This window comes from Dipodomys ordii, unplaced genomic scaffold, assembly GCF_000151885.1.
Source record: "Dipodomys ordii isolate 6190 unplaced genomic scaffold, Dord_2.0 Scaffold126, whole genome shotgun sequence".
NCBI lineage: Eukaryota > Metazoa > Chordata > Mammalia > Rodentia > Heteromyidae > Dipodomys > Dipodomys ordii.
Genome location: NW_012267342.1, coordinates 5,262,317 through 5,284,412, shown reverse-complemented (window position 1 = coordinate 5,284,412; position 22,096 = coordinate 5,262,317). Strand labels below are relative to the sequence as shown.

General features: G+C 33.2%; 1 protein-coding gene across 1 annotated transcript in view; it reads right to left on the bottom strand.

Annotated features, from left to right (window-relative positions):
* Lrp1b (low density lipoprotein receptor-related protein 1B) overlaps positions 1–22,096 on the bottom strand; it is a 1,500,426-nt gene that overhangs the window by 669,989 nt on the left and 808,341 nt on the right. The window contains exons 14-17 of the mRNA XM_013030060.1: positions 21,064–21,253; positions 15,301–15,423; positions 7,044–7,184; positions 2,087–2,212 (exon numbers count right to left, since the gene is read on the bottom strand). Coding sequence (XP_012885514.1) covers positions 2,087–2,212; positions 7,044–7,184; positions 15,301–15,423; positions 21,064–21,253 — 580 coding nt within the window. The remainder of the gene's footprint in view (positions 1–2,086; positions 2,213–7,043; positions 7,185–15,300; positions 15,424–21,063; positions 21,254–22,096) is intronic.

The following is a 22,096-nucleotide window of genomic DNA, read 5'->3' as shown; positions in this document are numbered from 1 at the left end:
AAAAAAAAGAAAATGTTGGCCTGTGCCAAAGAGTAGATGAATGGATCAAAAAATGTGGTATATATACACAATGGACCAAAAAATGTGGTATATATACACAATGGAATTCTATGACTCTATCTGAAAGAATGACATTGCCCCATTTGTTAGGAAATGGAAAGACTTGGAAAATATTATATTAATTAAAGTAACCTAGGGTCAAAGAAACATAGGTCCCATGGTTTCCCTTGTTTGCAATTACTAGTATATGCCTGAGACAAGCAGAAATGGTCAGATAAGTTGATGTTAGGCTAACTGAACTCCAAGATAAAGACTCAAATGTGTTTTTTTCTTTCTTACAATTTTTTCTAACATATTTATAAGATGATTTCTTTGTTGTTTTGTATGTCCCTCCCACATGGTATAACCCGTTTTCACTGTATTTGATATTGGTATTCTTTGTGGAGGGGAAGGGAAAAAAATGTTTAAATAGGGATACAGGTGGGCCCTTTGCACCAATGAGATTTACAAGTCGTTATGTCGAAAAACAAACTTTACAACTTTGGTGGGGTGGAGGGTGTGGAGGGGGTGCAGAGATGGGAAGGGAAGGGAAGACAAAGCAAAAGAGGAGGCAACAAGGCTTGATAAGAAATGTACTCATTACCTTGCCCATGTAATTGTAACCCATCTGTACAGTATTTTCCCAATAAAAAAGTATCGTGTGTGGCTGGGAAGGTGGCTCAGTGGTAGAGCGCTTGCCTTGCATGCCTGAGGCCCTGGGTTCGATTCCTTAGCACCACATAAGCAAAAAGAAAAAAGCCGGAAGTGGCGCTGTGGCTCAAGTGGTAGAGCACTAGCCTTAAGTTGAAGAGCTGAGGGACAGTGCCCAGGCCCAGAGTTCAGGTCCCACAACCGGACTCAAAAAAAAAAAAAAGTATCATGTAAGATATGAACACAATTTTTAATTCAGTTATTTCTAAGTGTCAAAGGAGATTTTAATTCAAGAGACAAGAATAACTGGTCCATGAATCCTCAGCAAATATATTTTGCTCTTTCCAATGTTGCTTTGTACAAAGTGAAAAACTAATTGGAAAAATGTCACTAATTAATACACTTGTAATAGTGAACAAAACGTGTGACTAAAGGGAGATGCTGAGGGATAAAAGACTGCCTAAAGAAATGCAGTATCAAAACAAGAAGAGAAAGAAATCTCAACCTGTCAATCCTTTCTGAAAACATTGTCCTATTGTTTTCACTAAGACTTCATAATAATTTGTATTTAGTAAGCCTTTCTTTGTCCAAAAGAGAAAGAGATGTTATGTGGCAGATATGTTTGATGTTGGCTTATATTCCATTCTTCTAAAACTTGTTTATACTAATCATATCATTATGTGTCATCAAACACACTAGTTTTTCTTTATCATGTAAAGAAAAGCACAGACATCTGCAAGCTATTGTCATTTTTCAATGTTTATCTGACTAATAATGACCTTTCTAGAGTTCTATTGTAACCTATACTACCAGCTGTATATTTTCATTCGATGAAAACCTGGCTGGGGATTCAAAGATTTATTACAATGGAATAGATTATATGGAAATATAAAAAGGATTAGTGGTCTTGGGACTTCATGTGAGATTTTTAAAAAAATGTTACTTCACATAAATTATATGCCCAAAACAGAAACCTATTTTCAAAGCTATTCCATTGTAAGCAAATCTTATCTTTACATATTTTTAAAGTTAAAAAGCAAAAAACAATGTTCTCTGTGACATGGCCCATATCACAGTATGCTAATACTGCAACAAACACAGTCAAATAAGATTTAAGAGGGACATGTCTTGTACAAGAAGTGTATCAACAGTCAACACATATGGAGAGATGGAATATGAAAAGGCTTTGGAAAGCAAATTTATGATCAAAGATGATATGAAAGATTACTTGTATCTGGTTTTTGTGGCATTAAATTCTGAACTCATTTGTCACTACAATAATCAGATAATCTGTACTTGAAAAGTTCAGCTTAGCTCAAAGCACTGACATGCATTTTTATGGAGACTACATTTTGTATGAAGGTGATTTATGAATATTTCCTGAGCAAACCTTTACCTGCACAAGTTTCGTTGGATTCATCCTCATTGGTGCCACAGTCATTAGCTCCATCACACAGCCATCTTTTGGGGATGCAGCGATTGTTCTGGCATTTAAACTGGTCATCGGGACAGCTGTGATTGACTGGGAGGGAAGAAGAAGACAGGTTTATTATTGAAATTGCATAAACTTATATTTGTTTTGAATTACAGCCATAAAACTGTTCTAGGAATTATAATAAACTGGGCTCTGGTGGCTCATGCCTGTAATCCTAGCTACTGAGGAGGCTGAGATCTGAGGATCAAGGTTCAAAGCCAGCCCAGGCAGGAAAGTCTATGAGACACTTTTCTCCAGAAAATCACTCAGGAAACCCGAAGTGGCACTGTGGCTCAAGTGGTAAAGCACTAGCCTTGAGCTGAAGATGTCAGGGGCAGTGCCCAGGCCCAGAGTTCAAGCCCCATGGCTGACAAAAAAAAAAAATATATATATATATATAGTACAATAAATGCCATAGCTTCTGTCATTGATCATATCAAATTGTATAGCAAATATCAATATTTGAAACTTTGCTAAAATGTGACAATTTTACAGAAGACATTATGTAATTAAACTTTTAACAGAAGAAAATGTATTCATCTGTCATGTGTCTACTCAAACTATGTCACGAGTTTGTTTTCTAATCGCTTATCAGGATAAATGATCCTGTTGCAAAAGTTTTATTAATGATTTAAAATTAACCTCCCGCTCTAGTATATAAACATGATATGTATGTCTTTGAACAATTTAGTCACGTAGATTAAAAATACTCTTCCTTAAAGCTATGAATCCACTCAAATATTTCTTATAAGTCTAATACCAGTCAGCTTCACCCAGTATTTCTTAGAACTGGAAGGAAATATACAGATATATCTGTATCTATAGATCTACAGGTGTGTGTGTGTGTGTGTGTGTGTGTGTGTGTGTGTGTGTTTGTGTGTGTGTGAGTGAGTGCCTTGTTACCTAGCGCTGATGCTAACAATGAGGCTCTACATAACTTTAATAGCAAAAAGAGTAATCAGAGCCAGGCACCAGTGGCTCACACCTATAATTATAACTGGTTCAGGAAGTTGAGACCTGGGAATCTGGTTTCAAAGCCAGCTCATGCAGCAAAATCTATGAGACTCTTTATCTCCAATAAACCACCAGAAAATTGGGAACAGAGTTATGCCTGAAAGTGGTAGAACACTTCCTTGGTTTGATTAAAAAATCTCTGGGACAGCACCCAGGCCTCGAGTTCAAGCCTTGTGACTGACAAAACAAAAAACAAACAAACAAAAAACAACAAAAACAGAAATGGAGCTGAAGCCCAAGCAGTAGAGCACTCGCCTTGAGCTGAAGAACACAGGGACAGCACCCAAGCCCAGAGTTCAAGCCCCACGACTGACCAAAAAAAAAAAATCAAAAAAGAATAAAAGGTAATCATGAGTTTTGTTTTTTTATTTTCCCCTTCAATAAAATGAATAAACATGTAACTACAAAAACAAATATGTAAGATGAGCACAATCCCTAAATGGAAAACTGCACAACTAAAGATTAAACTTCTAATAGCCAAGCACAGTAGCATTGTTTTTACATTAGCCTTCTAAAACTGTACGTGTAATTATAACCCCTCTGTACATTATTTTCACAATAAAGAAAACTTATTAATAAAAAAAATGATGAAAAAAAGAAAAAAAGTTTATTTCCAGGGTGCTAGAGGCCTGTTTCATTCTTCCTAAACTGATTTTCCTTTTGGCTAATAGTTACCCTTTTTGTTTATTTGTTTTTTTCCATCACTTATTAGTTGTCCTTTTGTATAGTTAAAAAGTAATTTTGGTATTAGTTTAATTGAGAATTTGAGTAAGTTTAACTTTTATCACAATGCGCAGATAATGAGTGTATTTTCTTTCATTTCCTATACCGTGCTCTTTTTAAAAGTACTTTTGGGAATTACGTAGTTTTAATATTTTTCAAAAGTTGTTTATGTAAAGTGAAAAATTTTAAAAAGAGTAAATACACATACTCTGGCATTGAAGCATTTAATATTTAAGGGAATAACTGCACATAAAAAATAAAATCCCCTAACATATCAGAAGGTCTGCATTTTAAAGTACCAAGATTGTTCACATCATCTCAGCAAAGCTTTGCAATTATCATTAGTAAGGTAAATCATTATTCATAGATAATTAAATGGTTTGAAATTGAGATGTTGAAGGATATAAATTAGAATGACAACAAAATTTTACTTTAAAGATTATGACTTTAAATTCTAAAACAATCATCTTACATTGCTTATGAGGTATTTGAATAGAAACCTTAAAATATAGTATTGCTTAGAATGTCTGTTTTACTCAGAGAAGACATTGTACTTCCAAGCAACTGGAGATGTTTTGCTACCCATTCACTTATTTATTCAGTCATTGTTTAGAATCTCTATTAGATATTGAGGATTCAAACAGGCTGCAATCCAACAATGATTTTCATGAAGATACTAGTCTGTTATCAAGTGTGTTAAATAAATAAGAATGCAATTGCAATATAGTGTGGCAGACACTAATGATAAATGTGTAGACAGGAGATGAATATTAAACTCTGACTAGACTGTACTGAGTTTGTTGTTGTTGTTGTCAAGGTGATGAACAGAGGCAATAAGTACATTTCTTATCAAATGTGTTACCCCTTCTCTCATTTTTCTCCTAATTTTCCTCTCCCTATCCATCATAAGTTGTACATATCATCTCCAATATACTGTCTTGTGTATATTGCTGTTGCATTCATTCCCCCTTGTCCTTTGTCTAATAGGTTTTGTTGGTCCAAAATAAGTCTCTAAGAAAATAATGAGAAACTACTTACAATGCCATAGACTGGGATCACTCAGTATAGTCTAATAGGGGAGAAAGGTAGTAGGGCATTTTTAGAAGATAACATGTAATTCAACTTAGTAAGAATAAAAAAAAGGGCAAGCAGATGTACAATTCTAGTCTGAGTCATAAAGGAAGTATCACATATATCCATCAAGAGATTTAGAATTCCACTTCTTGGTTAAGCAATTAGTAATTTTATTGTACAAATACTATTCTAGAAGTAGTGTAGAGAGTAAGCTTTATGTTTAAAAGAGATAGTGGTAGGAATAATGGAAGAAGAATTGCTAAATTAATTTAAGATGGATTTTAATTTAGCCAATAAAAACTAGGAAGAGATAAAGATCAAAAGTTTCTTAGAAGGCAGAACAAATAAGCTTTATTGATAAAGTTTAGGCACAGTAAGCTCAACTATCCAGGAGGCAAGATTTGGAGAATCAATGAGGTGAGCCTGCACAGAATGCTAGCAAGACTTCATTTAAACAAAAATACCAAGAAAAGCTTAACATGTATGCTACCATATTGCCAATTATATGAGAAGAGAAGTAGGATTGTGGTCTAATTCAGAACAGCAAAAATGTGGGACTTAAGTGAAAAGTAACAAAACATGAAATGATTATGTGCTAGAATCCAAACAACTCAGAAGGCTGAGATCTGAGGATTATAGTTTGAAGCCAGTGAAGGTTTCATAGGAAAGTCCATGAGACTCTCACAGTCAATTAAGTACCAAAAGATGGAATCTCAAGTGGTAGAATGCTAACCTTGAGCAAAATAGCTAAGGGACAGTGCCCAGGCTCTGAGTGCAAGCTCCAATATTTTCTGTCTGTCTGTCTGTCTGTCTGTCTGTCTGTCTCTGTCTCTGCCCTGTCTCTGTCTCACACACACACAGGAGGCTAGTGGTGTGGCACGAGTGGTAGAATGACTAGTAAGCATGAGGACTTGAGTTCAAGCACAATATTGCACAGATGATAGCGGATAATGTATAATGATGGATGTTAAGGAGATAGATACATAGATAGATAGATAATATGCAAGACAGACACTTTAATTTGAAAACTTCATTAATTGAAAAAACACTCTTTTGAAACCATCTCCCAAGGTCAAATACAAAAATCAAAAAAACCTGTATCTGACACATGCCTTTTTTCACATATAGTATTTTATTTTCTTTCAAAAATATTGAACTTGTGGCCTGTCTCTAGTGGTTTCTCTCAAAACCATTAACTACTTTCCGTCTCTAAAGATGATTTTACAAACTTTTCAAAGTGCTTTCCATCCAAATATATGAGAAATTTCCATAATCCTATTGAAAATATGAAACTATTTCTACTCTAGCAAATGACAAGAGGCTAACTAGAAGCTAAGAGGAGAAGAAAGCCAAATCTGATTACTTTCACCTTGGTACCCATATGTGTATTCCAACATTTCCTGTGTCAGCAAACCTAGATGATAACATCTTCCAAAATTAGTTTATTTTCTTGAAACTTCAAAGTTATCTTGTCAAGGGCTGCGAAAGTGACTCAGTGGTAGAGCACTCGCCTTGCAGACATAAGGCCCTGGGTTCGATTCTCAGCACCACATAAGCAAAAAGAAAAAAGCCAGAAGTGGCTCTGTGGCTCAAGTGGTAGAGTGCTAGCCTTGAGCTGAAGAGCTAAGAGACAGCACCCAGGCCCAGAGTTCAGGCCCCACGACTGGAGTCCCCCCCGCCAAAAAAAAGTTATGTTGCCAAGGAGCAGTGAAATAGATTGTGATTTTTCTGTACAAATTCCTCAGTCTTGAGGGTAATTAAGTCAAGTTTTCCATATTTGAAATTCAAAAATCTAAAACAAGTCCTTGTGTAACCTTAGACAGTAGTGTGTTGGCACTGTCATAGATGAGAAAAGAAGGATTTGAGACTAACTGAAATAAGATGTGAAGGGTGGATAGAGGAGAAAATGTGCTTTAAACCTATGTAAAGCAGGTCATATGGTCTTTCTGTTTTAAAAAATGCTTTCTCTTTGCATCAAAGGTATTTTAAATCTTTCCCGAAATTCTCTGATCACCCATACACTGAAAGACTGAGGAAGGCACAGAGTAAGACTCCTTGGAAAACGTACAGCAATGTACTGGATCCTCATCACTTCCATCCAGGCAGTCATCATCACCATCACATTTCCACCGAGCTTGGATACAGTGTCTGTTCTTGCAGCGAAATTCTCCAGCTTTGCATACATGAGGGACAACTTCTCCGGGATTAACTATAGTTAAAAACAAAAAGAAAAGAATGAAAGAAATACAGTCCATGGTATGTGAATGTTTCTTTCGTTATCCAGTATAGAATAAAAAATAAATTTTGTTGGTTCCCACGATATTTGTTGAACTATGCTTGTCTTATTTTATTAATTGAATGTCCTCCAGATTCATTTCAAGGTATCATTCTTTGTAAAGGCTGAGTATTATTTCATGATGTAGACATGTGCAAACCCAGAGGGGAACATAATCTCTGAGTTGAATTTACAACTTTGGGGCAAAGAGGGAGAAAAGGAGGTTTAGGTCAAAGGAAACAAATTCACAGATACAGAGGATAAATAAGGCAAGCATGTATTAGAGGACAAAAGCACTACAATATTTGTATTTTACATGTGCTGAAAATTTGCAGAAATTTAATTTAAATTAACTTACCATACACACAGAGTAAGGTAACAAAGATAAATCATGAATACATTAATTAAGAGAGATGATGAATATGTTAATTTTCCAGGTTATAGCAACTAACTCACTACATATATCCAAGTATGCATTAAATACTCCTTCATGTTATAAAGTCTATTAAAATAATACTATTCTCTGAATTAAAATTCTCTGACATTAGGATACATAAAATGGACATGATAATTATGAGGTAGCTTTCAAAATGTTAACTAAAGCTTAATAAAATATACAGCAAAGATACTTTAAGAGATTTGGGGATTTATCTCAGTGGAAGAGAGCTTCTTGGAAAGTACAAAGCCTTGAATTCGATTCTCACCTCCTCAAAAAACATTATATATATATATATATATATATATATATATATATATATATGCATATGTATGTATATATAAAAATACAATGGTCTTATAGATAATGTATATGTACATATATTATATATTTATGCATAATACATATATATTATATATAATAAGACCATATATGGTCATAAATAGTAAAGGAAAATTGTACTGGCAGTCATTTCCATAAATAAGATTTTTAACAAGTTTTTGATAGTAATTTTTGTATTGACTCAAATATTTATTTTAGGGAAATTGTCATCAAAATAACAATAAAGAACCATAAGATACCACTATATTTTATCTGTAGTTTTGCTTTTTAAAACATTTTTAAAAATTGTATCTTAATTTTATCTTTAAGGAGTTGTACAAAGGAGTTACCAATCAACAGACTAGTATATGTATATAATGTTTTGCTTTAAAGGAGATTCCTTTCATTATCTCAATTGATCACTATTACCTTAGGTATTATACAAAATTTTATTATCTGCATCTTAAAGATAAGTAAACTGGGAATAAATATTAAGATACTACAGAAGAACATGTTGGATTGCATGTGGGAAAGAACTGTTGTAACACATTTATCAAGAAAATACAAATACCTCCCTCCCGAACCTTCCCATGGACTGAGCCAGTGAATTTGCTTTCTCTGCTGTAGTAAAGACTGAAAGAGGGAACCAGATATATTTGAACTGGCAGGGAGCAAAGGGTGGAGGTGAAGGGGGAGGGAGACAGGCAAACAATCAGACAGAGACAGAGAGAGATAGAGACAAAACATGCATGAGAGAGAACATTGTGAGAGTTATCTCGTAATGCTAAAAAATGTGACTATATGCTCAAAGCTCCTATATCATTTTTTTCAATATTTTGTCTGACTAAATGTGTACAGCCCTCAGATATTGGAACAAATCCCTAAATTGCTTTCAGTATGATCACAAGTGCAGTAATTACAAAGATTTCTTTAGAATTGAACCTTGAAGAAAAGAAAATACATATTAAAGATTTAGCTACTTTCCTTTGGTATAAACTTGCAGAATTCTTGTTAGGATTAATGTCTGGTCCATAATAATGTAAAGGAGCAATTTCTTCCTTCCTTCCTTTCTTCCTTCTTTCCTTCCTTCCTTCCATCCTTTCTTTCTTTCCTTCCTTCCTTCCATCCTTTCTTTCTTTCTTTCTTTCTTTCTTTCTTTCTTTCTTTCTTTCTTTCTTTCTTTGTGTTTGTTTTTCACTAATTGTTCTTCTCTACTTAAAGTTTACATCATCTCCGGTTTAGATCTCAGTTTAGTAACCCAAATCAATATATCGATCCAACTTAGGTCTATAAAACTACCATATGAATGAACATGTGCCTGTGCTTCTAATTTTGCTCCTTTTTTCAAACTCAGTTCCCATGCTAAACTAAACTCTGGCTCTTCCTTCATTTGATGATTTGTCATCAATGTAACAAAATTATAGTAACTCAGTCAAAACAGCATTTGTCCAAGTATAACAGACAAAACAAAATTTTTGTTGCCCTTTCATGTTTCACATTAAGACATATTTGTTTGTTTTATATTGGGAGTAGAGAATTTCTTACTGCCTTTGTATTAAGCAGGAAGACATAAGGACCTAAAGAGAAACTTGAAGTTGTGGCATATTGCATGTTTTTACTCAGTCCTGCTTTCCTGAGAAGATCCTATGAAAATATTATTTTCCTTTAGGTCACAACAAGATGGCCTTTCATTAGATAGAGTGGTCTTCTGAGCACTGAACTTATGCAGTGCATCATCTTCTCTGGCTTTCTATGCACAGAGTACCATAAATATTCATGTGAGCAGACCTTCTAAACTTTTTTACTGCCTGAAACATTTTACTACACATTAGATTTCATATATCCTAGAACATGGGCTTGTCACAGCTGGGCAGATAAATGGCTCACAACTGTGGAACACTATTTCAGCCAGAGGAATATATCTAGGGCATCAGAGTGTGATAAAGGTCACAGAGTTCCACAGACACACAATTCTGCTCTGCTATCTTTTGGATAACCAATCTTCTTGCTTTACTCAAGTTGTTCTTCTGTGAGTAACACATGTTGGAAAGGTGAGTTTTTTTTCCTTTACTTTCAGGCAGCTAAATAAAGTGTTTGGACACTATTATTTCATTATTCTATAATGAAATAATACTACTAGCATTTAAAAAAATACATGCTGTACCTTTATAAAGCTTAATTTACTTCTTCAGGATCATTTATGTCCTCATTTTTTTTTTAAATCTTGAACTTCGGCCTGGGCACTGTCCCTCAGCTCTTCAGTTCAAGGTTAGCACTCTACCATGTGAGCCACAGCACCACTTCCAGCTTTTTCTGCTTATGTGGTGCTGAGGAATCGAACCCAGGGCCTCATAAATGGAAGCCAAGCACTCTACAACTGAGAAACCATCCCAGCCTTCCTCATTAAAAAAATTTTTTTTTAGTTTGTGGTTTTCTATATAAAGGTATTAAAAAAGATAAAATTTACTTGGTATTTACTCAATTAGCTTTACAGAAGCTTTTCTGAGATCATAAATTCAAAGTTAACATTCTGTTCCAGATACCAACTTTAGTTTTGAAAGATTTGATTATGACAGACAGGATTCACAATAATAGTCCAATATACTTATATCCTTCACTCTTTCAATCAAGGCATTAGAATTCATCTTAATCAAATTTGTAGTATTCCAGCATTTTCAGGTTGAGTGCATGTTTTCCTGGCACAGTTTTAAGTTGCAAGATCATTAAGAGAAAAAAAAAAAAAAGAATTCCTTGGCTTTTAGTCTGACTTGACCATCTGCTCATAGGTTTCATTCATATGATGTCAATTTTGTTAATTTGATATCAATAAATACTAAAACCATGAAGATCCTGTCTAAATTTAGCAAAGTCTCTCATCCCTTTGCTTGTGAGACTTGGATTATATTGCTAATCCAATTTACTCCATACACATGATAATAGTCTAGCCTGCATAAATTCAGAAGCCCTGAGAAATCACCACTAGCAAAGGGTTATAGTTTGGTTTTGTACTATACTGTGCAAGAAAGAATTCCTTCCATGGTTCTCTACCACTGAAAATTTCTCATCTGGAATCTATATTCTTATAGCATATTACTATTAAATGAATAGAAACAAATACCATACTTAGAAGCACCGTGTGTTCTTTGCAAAACATGACTTAGTATGCTACTTCTCCTGAAATTTTTTTCCTCTCTCTAGGCAAATTGTATTCTTTATTAAAAGCAGGGTGCAAGTTTAACAGATAACTGGAAGACTAACTGTGAAACAGGATTCTCGGATTGGTTGATTTGACATTTTTCAATAAAATATATACAAGCTGCTATTCTTTTGCCTTTGTTGTATTGAAATTCTATTATCTATAAATTATATATACTAGAAAGAGAACAAGTGTTTTATAAAATGTCCTATGACTTCCAGCATGTATATAATTGTATGTGTACAAACAAGACAATAAATCTCCTGAAATCAGCTTTGTAGCCAACTTTATGCATAATATTTCCTTGCAAGTCAACTGACCTATTTTTTATTTATGCAGAGATATCTAGTGATTGTCTGGGTTATTTAAAAATAAATACTCCTTATCTTTCTGTTGTTTTCTTCCCCTGCAGTTAAGCCTGTCAATCTGAATCATTCCAAGTGCTATCATAGTGCACACTCAGCTAGAGTTCTTGTTAAGTTATTTGTGTTTCTGGCTTCCAAGAAGCTACAGAACATGTTTTGTTTCAATTTTGTTTGGCAGTTATGGCAAGAAGAAAACTACAAAAGGCAGAGTGCTTGATCAAAGGCCAAAGACAAAAAGAAAAGAGTCTGGTAGTCACTGCTGGAGCAAAACAATATTAAAAATCCATCTGTGGCATTGGAGAAAGTGAGATGTCATTTCCCAAGAAATTATCTGTGTATGTCCTTTCTTGCTATGATATATAAATGTAGCTTAACACTATAACAAAAGTGTGAAACACAATTAATCAAATAGACAGTCTCTAAATGTGAAAGGATGAAGTAAGCAGTTAAGACATATTTTAAGTTAAAATTTTTATCAGTTAAAGAGTCTAACTGTAGAAGAGGAGAATCAATTACCTATGGCTGATGGTATGAAAAACATGGCTCTGTATGCGTCCACTCTGACCAGATATATAGATGCAACAAACTTCTATACTTCCATAGGCTAACTACAATGACTAGAGCCTTGGTCTGTCTTGAGTATTTCTTTGTTTACCTTAAGTGCTGACAAGAAAACAAACTCTTGTACTCTCAACAGACAAGTGGCTGATTCTAAGCTAATCTCTTCTTTTCTAATACATAAGAAAGTCTATAGAAACAGGAAATTCATATAAGTTAGAATAATACATTGCAGAAATGATGAAAATAATGGCAATATCTTACTTCTTGAAATTCTTTATGATAATTTGTTTTGCATTGTCTTGTCTTCTCCGATTGTGTGTGTGTGGGTGTGTGTGTGTGTGTGTGTGTGTTTGTGTGTGTGTGTTGAGTGGTAAGCTCTTGCTTGACATTTTTTCCTCAGAACTGGTACTCTACCATTTAAACCATATGTCTAATTCTGGCTTCTTCCAACTAATATTTATTTTCTACTTACCCTAGTTGCTGATCTTATGTTTACAATGTTTGTATTCTAATGTTTTTTCTATAATTTTCATATTCTAATGTTATATTTTTCTACATACTGTCAGATATTAGTACTTGATTAATATATGTTCCCATTAATTTCCAGTAATGACAAAGGACAAAACTGAGAACCAACAAGACCTCTAAGAGTTTGATAGTATCACCAATGAACATTCATTTATTTTCAAGACCAATACTCCTAACTTTAAGAATGCATTCAGGATACCCTCTGAGTTAAAGAAAGGAAATGAATTAGCCCATCCATCTTTGGTCATGAACACATATTCCTGGCTCTTGTGTTATGGATGAAATACCTGTACGTATAAAAGGGTAAATTAAAAGAATATATAAAAATATTAAAAGATGCTTTTTGTTCTACCTTCAGCTCGTCAGAGAAAAATTAGGGGTGGATCAAAAGTAGAAAGAGCCCTGGTGGATTCAAGACAGCGTGTGTGTCTCTGTGTGTCTTTGTGTATGTGCTCAATTAGGTTAGCAAAGGTCCCGTGAAATACTATTAAATGATAGAATACTATTAAGTGATAGGATGCTATTAAATAATAAGACACTGTTAAATGATAGGAAATTAAAATTAGTTATCAAATTTACACATTAACCATAATATTTTTCCAAATAACTGTGATAAAATTTAGCCTTACAAATAAATTGGAAGAATTTAAGTGGAACCTCCCTGTTGGTAAACCATTGTTCATGGAGGTATCTTTGCCAAGTAATATCAATGTAGAAATGAAAGAATAATGAACTAGAACAATAAAGAAAAAAATCACATGGTGACTAAGAAAAAGTATGCTAAGAAAATTACTCTTCATAGAGCATTTTATAGGCCATTACAAAATAAATAACTGTAGAAATAATCCTTTAAGAGAAACTTTTTAGTACTAAAAATGCAATTAGTGAAAGTTTGATCTAGAACTAAAATAACATAACATAGGGAGGAAAAATTAACACATGAACACACATGCATACACACATATATTCGTACTACTAGGGGTTAAACAAAGGGCCTCACATGCAAGCATGAATGTCCACTAAGCCCACATTTGTTTCTTAATGTTTTTTTTTCTTTTTTTGGTCAGTTATGGGGCTTGAACTCTGGGCTTGGGCCTTGTCTCTGAGCTTTTCAGCTCAAGTCTAGTGCTTTACCACTTTGAACCACAGCACCACTTCTGGTTTTCTGGTGGTTAATTGGAGATAAGCATCTCACAGATTTTCCTGCTTGGCCATCCTCAGATCTCAGCTTCCTGTGTAGCTAGGATTACAGGGAGAACCACCAGTTCCCAGCCTTCAAAACATTTTTTAAAGAATCTAATAATTCAGACAATATTCTGGATCATAAATTATCGATTATAAGAAGGTTTGGAACTGAGCAATTTTATCAAAGTCTTGAATAACTGGAGTTTAAAATAATAGCAATAGAATTTAGAATAAGTGGCATGTTACAAATGCTTGAGAAGGAATATAGAGATAGCCTTTCCTAGATTTCTAAATTGCCAACAGCAGATTCTAAGATTAGTCCTATCAGCCAATTCCTTATGATTGAATCTCCATCAGTCTCTGTCTACACACACAAACACCACACTTACATATATATATATATATATACACACACACACAAACATATATATACACACATATATAAACATATATAGATAAAATATCTCTATATATCTATTATATAATGTGTGTGTGTATATATATATATATATAATATCTATTTTTGGGGGGTCTGGTTGTGGGGCCTGAACTCTGGGCCTGGGTGCTGTCCCTTAGCTCTTCAGCTCAAGGCTAGCACACTACCACATAAGCCATAGCACCACTTCCGGCTTTTTTTTTCTGCTTATGTGGTCCTGAGAAATCGTACTCAGGGCCTCATGCAGGCAAGGCAAGCACTCTACTACTGAGCCACCTTTCCAGCCCCAGTTTTATAAATACATATATGTGTAATGTACGTATACCTATGTATGTGTATACATGGGTATGTCCTATTGGTCCCTATTGGTTCTATCTCTGAGGAACACTAACATACATATCAAGATTAAATCATCCAGAAAATGTTATATATTGCTCAATATATGCATAATGTTGTTGCTGTTAATGTACTTGAAGGATCTAATTTGTGTTCTAAAAACTGCAAAAGAGTCACCTTGGAATAATAATTTGTAATAAACCAAAGAACATCAGTGAAAGTTAATAAAAATGTCTTTAATCCAGGTCAATCAATCTAGTTAATTTTCCACTTTATAAAAGTTCCTTAGAAATCTCATTTTTTTCCCTCTATCCTTGTTCTTTACCACAAAATGTGGAAAATCAAGAACAGTCATTTTAGACTTCTATTGTATACCATAGCAGTTACCTAATCAACAACTATGCCTCCAGTGGTAACAGCTGCTAGTGAGGTTCACTTATGAAATACTGGCTTCAGTGGGATATGCTTATTTCAATCTTTACTGAAGTATATGCATTATGACAGGATATTCTGCAAACCTTCATTCTTATTTTGTAGCCACCTATTGGAAATGGATTCAGTTAAAAATTCTCTCAAGATATAAGCAACTCTTAATTTCAGTTTAAAACGAATTCTTTGATTTTATCTGCATGTATGTTTAAGGCAGAGCCACATAAACAATGAATATAATGAGAAAAGAAACTTACATGTGCATGTGGTCCCATTTTCATCTAGAAGTTGATTATCAGCACATGCACATACTCGGCCTGATGGGATGGCCAGGCAAAGTGTACTGCAGCCCCCGTTGTTCACCCGGCACATATTATCTCCTGCAAGAGGAGAGAAGCCAATTCATCAGATAATTCTAATAATCTAATCCTAACCATTGCTTCCCAGGTCAGGTTTCCACTCTTCTACCCTGCCCCACCCACACATAGAGTGTCTCTAGAGAGGTCAAGTTTGTCTCAGTCTCTCAAGTGCTATAATTACAAGAATGTATCCTTATACCTGGTTTCAGATTTACATTATTTCTAGAAGTTATAGAAAGCAAAAATATTTACCCACACACACATATAATATTCACTAATGTAACCAATTTTCCAGATCAAAAGACACATAATTGAGAAACATGAAAATACATCCTTTCTTTTCTTTTTTTTTTTTGGGTCCAGTCATGGAGCCTGAACTCTGGGCCCGGGCTCTTGTCCCTCAGCTCTTCAGTTCAAGGCTAGCGTTCTACCACTTGAGCCACAGCGCCACTTCCAGCTTTTTTCTTTGTGCTTATGTGGTGCTGAGGAATCGAACCCAGGGCCTCATGCATGCAAGGCAAGCGCTCTACCACTGAGCCACCTTCCCAGCCCAATACATCCTTTTTTGATCAGAGGAATCTGTATGTTAGATGAAGAACGAAGTCTCTGTGGAAGTATGCACCGTGGTACCAGGAAATAGGACAGTGAAGACACAATTGTATTTGTCTCCGTCTCTCAGATCAGTCCCAGAGTGTTCAAGTCTGAGTTCTTTGGGAAATAAACTTCTGGATCTTGGAATGTGGTTTTCCCTCCCCAGGGAACAGAAAGGGAATAAGGGCTGAAAACAGGGATATTCTTCCCTTTCGATTAAGTATCCTGATATGTCAGTGGGTTGAAGACTCTGAACCAAGGGAAACTAAAAGATGCGGCTTTGCTTTTTCAAGAGAAGGTACATCACACGAGTCAGAAGTGTTGTCCCAAAGGATCTAAAGAGCAGAGGCACTGATAGCCATACTGCATACTTCAGTAAAGTCATCAAGAGAGGAAATTCACAAAGGTGGGATTCCTGAGCATATGTGAGTTACCAAGGGAAATTATCACATAAGAAGTAAATTTTTGAAGATTTTGACTTTTGTACACTTATTTAAAGATAATATGTAAGTTATAAAGTTGAAAACTATAAATAAGGATATGTTAAATTTAGACAATTACATTTTTATAACATTTATTTCTACAGATTGGGGAGGTAATAAAGAAATTACACTTTGGCATATTTGTGCCAAACTCAAAAACATCTGCAATACATACAATTCAGTTGACATGGTAATTGTCAACTGATTTATGTTGAATTTTCCATATGTCACTAGATACAATTTGTATATCAAAAGATCTTACTCAAATATTAAATATAAATAAATTTAATCACTTATAAAATATACAATAAGATAATAAAATTATTAAGATTTATATTGGCATTAAATTGCACTAAATTATATTGGCATTAAAATCCCAAAAGATGACCAAGTGACTAATTGTAAGCAGCTTTCAGCTAAAACTGAATTCATTGCATCAGTATAGGATAAAATCGTAACACTCCATAGGCTATGCATGTTTCCTATGCTGTACAACAGTAAGGGTATACTCAATATTTTAGTATCAGAGTCTGAAAATTCTAACTAAATTAAAATATTTAGTCATATATGAAGAAATAAAGCAGTAAGAAATTACAAAATCAAATACATAAGATTATATTTCATTATTGAAAATTTATATTAAGTGTCAGTGGAATGACTCCTACTTACATTCTCAGTGAATATGACATAATTATTTAGAAATAAGCTATTAATATTCAATTTTGTAACATATTGATTTTCTGTTAATACTACATATTGACAGAGGAATAATTATCTGTATTGTCATAATAAAAATTTTAAATCTGTATTGATATGAATAATCCTATATCTCTAATCAAAGTACTTTTTTCTTATTTTACAGCACCCCAAAATATTTTTGAATGTCATTACATATGCATTGCAGACTGAGCTCATGTGAAGGTATTTTTTGAGGTTGTCTCAGGTTACAAAGTATTTCATATAAAATGTCTCATTCATGATTAGATGATTTTTCAAATATAAATATAATTATACAAAAATGACAATGAAGAGGCATATATATATATATATATATATATATATACACACACACAGATAGCCATGATACATAGAATACACAATTATTTAATTATATCTGGGCCTGGTGTTCACACCTGTAATCCTATCTACTCAGAAAGTATAGATGAGAAAAAAAAATCACACTTCAAGACTAACTTCAAGAAAGTGGAGTGTCTGAGCTGCAAATATCATCTTTTCTTCATAAACTTATCGTTTCCAAAATTTTTCTTCCCATGCCTTGCATATATTATATGTGATAAATATTGTTAGAATAAGGGAATGAGTTAATTAATGAAACTTTTAGCCAACAACTTGAATGACAGAAACTGTTATTTGGAGTACAGACACAGTACTAGCTCTGGACTGATATAATTCAGTTTTGAAAGATAAAGAGGCTTTGATTATATAATTCTACCTGTGTATTAAATATATAAGCTTGCATTTCAAGGGAGATTATTTCGAAGCATACCCTAACTTCCACAGACAAAAAATAAGACTTTTTTTCAAAAGTCTTTATTAATATTTTGATGTTTATAGATATCAGATTTTTTTAACTACAGGATAGTGAACACAAGACCTTTCATTTGACTAGCAGTCATTGTATATCTTACCCCACTTCTCCTTTTTGTTATTTTTTTTTATTTGGCTTTTGTACCAGCCACTCTAAACTATAATCCTTTTACATAAACTTTCTGCAAGGCTGGGATGAGTGTCATGATACCCAAAGAGCATTTTATTGGTTGAGATAGGGTCTCACAAAATTTTCTTTCTTTTTTCTGCCCAGAATTAGTCTTGAAGTGATTTTTCTTTCTCACCTCTACTTTTGAGTAGCTGGGATTACAGGTATAAACACCATGCCCAGATATAATTAAATGATGACAATTAAGTTTATTTCTAACCAATGGCAGATCATATGATCTAGAATAAAGTAATGCCATTGCTTCAGTATTCCTTGTATCATGCATTTAATCTGGAACAATTTTAGCAGAATTGACTTCAAATGGAGCCAGCCCATTGGTGAAAACGATTTACGGGCTTCTTGTCTTTAATTTTCAGAATTTAAGCTTACTGAAATGTGTTTTCTTTAGGGCATAATTGTCTTCAATATCTCTTGTGAGTGTTAAATATGAATGCTTAACTGACTTCCTGGTAGTTATAATAATTGCAATTAATTATTAGCTAATGCCCTCTATTTGAGATAAAATAACTCGGTACTTTCAAATAGATGTAGGGTATTATTCATCAACCTTTTGTAAAGTATTAGTTTTGATTATTTAATTCTCTACAGCAGTGGGGACATTAAGCTATGCTTCTGAATCTAGAGATGAAAAATATAAAAGTGGCATTCTACATAATTGCTTTTCTTTTTAGGAGGAATTTCAAGATAAGATTATATAAATTATTCTAGATATCTAATGTTAATGAAGAAATGCTTATTAACTTTATTGGTAATGAAAGATTTTTATGAAAAAAACTTTGAAACTTAAGTCCTAAAAAATATTTTGTAATTCATTTCTGAATGAATGCATTTGCAGTCATGAAATTTACTGATGTATTAACATAATTTGATGATCATAACGGTGAGCTATATCTACTTTGAGGGCTGATTTTTCTGTATCTGGTTTAATGTACTCAGTTATTTCCTTATTAGCATCTCTGTTTATTGTTTATAGGATTCTTGACATGTGATAAGTGAAAGTATATACATGAATATTACCTTTGTACAATATATTTATCTGACATCTATTATCTTCACTGATACTACAAATAAGTAAATACAGTCATGCACTTTAAATATTCATACAAATAGTCATATAGCCAATATTCTCTGTAAATCAGAAAAGGAGAAAAGAACAATAAATATTAAATACCTATATAAAACTAGTTTATTCCATTTTAAGAACAAATAATTTTTCATACCACTAAGAAATCCATTCAATTTCTATATTTGAGGGAAAAATCTGGTAGAAATCTATGTAGTCAGAATTTATACTCTACTTATTATGTATTTCTAAAACTTATTAATATCTTAAGTTCAAAAGTTAAAAAGAGAAATATCAATATGAAAAAAATATGTTACAAAATCATGCCCACATTTAAATGTCTGAATTTATTTTATATCGAAGTACTTCTGTTATTTAAGTAGTGTAGTAGAATACTATATTTAAATTTTCATGTACTCATCCCATTTCAGTACTTAAATGGATGCAATGTAGAAGGTCTACTTCAAATAATATGTCCTACTTAAAAAAATATGCTCAAATTCAGAAATCTAAAGTTACTAAAATGAAATATGATATTGGTCATTTTAACCACTTCTGTTATGTTATATAAGTACAGTATAACTGAATGAAGCAATTTACGTATATTAGGAAAAGTTTGAAGCTCTAAAGCAAAATAGTTGCTTTAAGGTAAAATAGCTTGCAAACTTTTTGAAGCCATGCAAAAGGAAATAAAAAACCTGAAGGTATACTCATTTCATATTCATTAAAATTTATAGTGGTTATATTTTTATAGTGATATAATCATAAAAAGAAATAGTAGTTATTTAGATTTATAAAAATATAACCACATATTTATTAAACTGTTCTCTTTGTTGATTATCTGATGTATTACCATTCTAATTGTGGGAGCATAATAAATATTAATAACTCATGACTATGAGCCACATGGCAATATTATCTAATTTTATCATGACATAAACATTACAGTAGATTGCTGCACTTTCAAATCATATACAGCAATTACATATTCTTTAAATATACATAGAAGCTGGGAAGAGGGCATAGAAAAGAAAAAAAAATGTCTCATGAGATTTTTCTGCGTTGTCTGGTTTTGAACTGTGACTATAAATAAATAAATATGCAAATAAATAAATAAATATACATAGAAGCTCTTCGGGTAAATATACTCATATGCTTGCACAAATAAAAGTTTCTTTTAAGCGGCCGCTGGTGGCTCATGCCTATAATTCTAGCTACTCAGGAGGTTGAGATCTGAGGATCACGATTCAAAGCCAGCTTGAGCAGGAAAGTCTGTGAGACTCCTCTCCAATAATCCAGAAGAAAACCAGAAGTGGCACTGTGGGTCTAGTTGTAGAGAGCTTACTTTAAGCTGAAGAGGTGAGGGGCAGCATCTAGGCCCAGAGTTCAAGCCCCACGACTGACAAAATTTTTCTTACATAATGCATTTTTCAGACCATCTTTTTCAATCTAAAATGTTTATTTGCTGCTCAAAGCACTTACCTTTAATGACAAAGGGGGTTTTATTTTAATTAGCAAAGTGCACATTCTCACTGACAATGACATTTAATAGGAAAAGTTGGGGGAAATCCTTGAAATTGCCTCAGATAGAATTCCCAATCAGGCTACTTAGAACAATGAGAAATATGTTCTTATGGCAACAAAGTCTTAAGGTTTGATTGACCTTGGAGTAATATGGACATTTTTTATCATAAAACTTGCAACACTGTCAAACTAGAGCCTGTGGGTAGCTATTGTGAAGGATTATATGGAAAAACTCAGCTGAATTTTTATTTGGGTTTTAATACCTTGTTGCTTTCGTGGATCATAAATTTGAAGTCCAAAGAGAGGTGGCCTTTCATGTCTCAGTAATATCACCTCACTCGTTGTCAAATCTAGTTGAAAAATGGAGCCATTCATATAATCAGTCCAGAAAACATAATTCCCATGATGTGACAATCCAAAAGGATGGTTCAATTCTTTCCCACTGTAAACAGTCTGCAACAATAAACATATCATGAAAAATCACACTTGAACTTTAGGGTCAAAACTACATTTTTTGAGAAAGTGGTATTTGCTATAAGCATATAGGATAACAATTTCATTAATAGCTGATCTCATATTGCCTTTTAGTAACTTTAGAGTTCTCAATGTGAGCATATTTTTCTAAATAGAGTATATTATTTGAAGTAGACTTTCTACATTGCATCCATTTAAACATTTTCATAAATGACACAAAAATAATTTTGCCTAATTTTTAGATATAAGTTGACTTCAGTAATCAGTGTTATTATTTATAGTGTAGCATTCTCTATCCAATGACCTAGTAAAACAAAATAGCTCAATGTCAATGGAAAGAAAAGGATTAATCTACATTAATTAGGTCAATGGAAACTGACAAAATCTAAGAAGTGACAAGAAAGGAAATATTTTAATATTGAAAATAAATCCTTTGTTAACAGTACATAGAAAAGTCTCACTAATTTTCAATTCTGAATGTCTTAATATGCTTATTTTTGTTCCACTTATATTTTACTGTTGATTAACTGGAGAAAGCATATAACAAACATTTAATTCTTGTTACAGGTGTAAGGTTATGCAATGTAAATAAATGAAACTACTTTTTCACTTTTCATTATTTATAAAATAATAGTGTATATGTAATATAAGGTCGAATTTTCTTCTTACATTTAGTATTACACTTAAGAATATAGATAGATGGATGGATAGTGATAAATTGTTAGTGCAAATTATATATAGTAGATATAATAGATGCTAACATTTTATAGTAATCATATTATTAGTATCCAAGGAAGCATTTGGCCATTTCTTAATATTCTG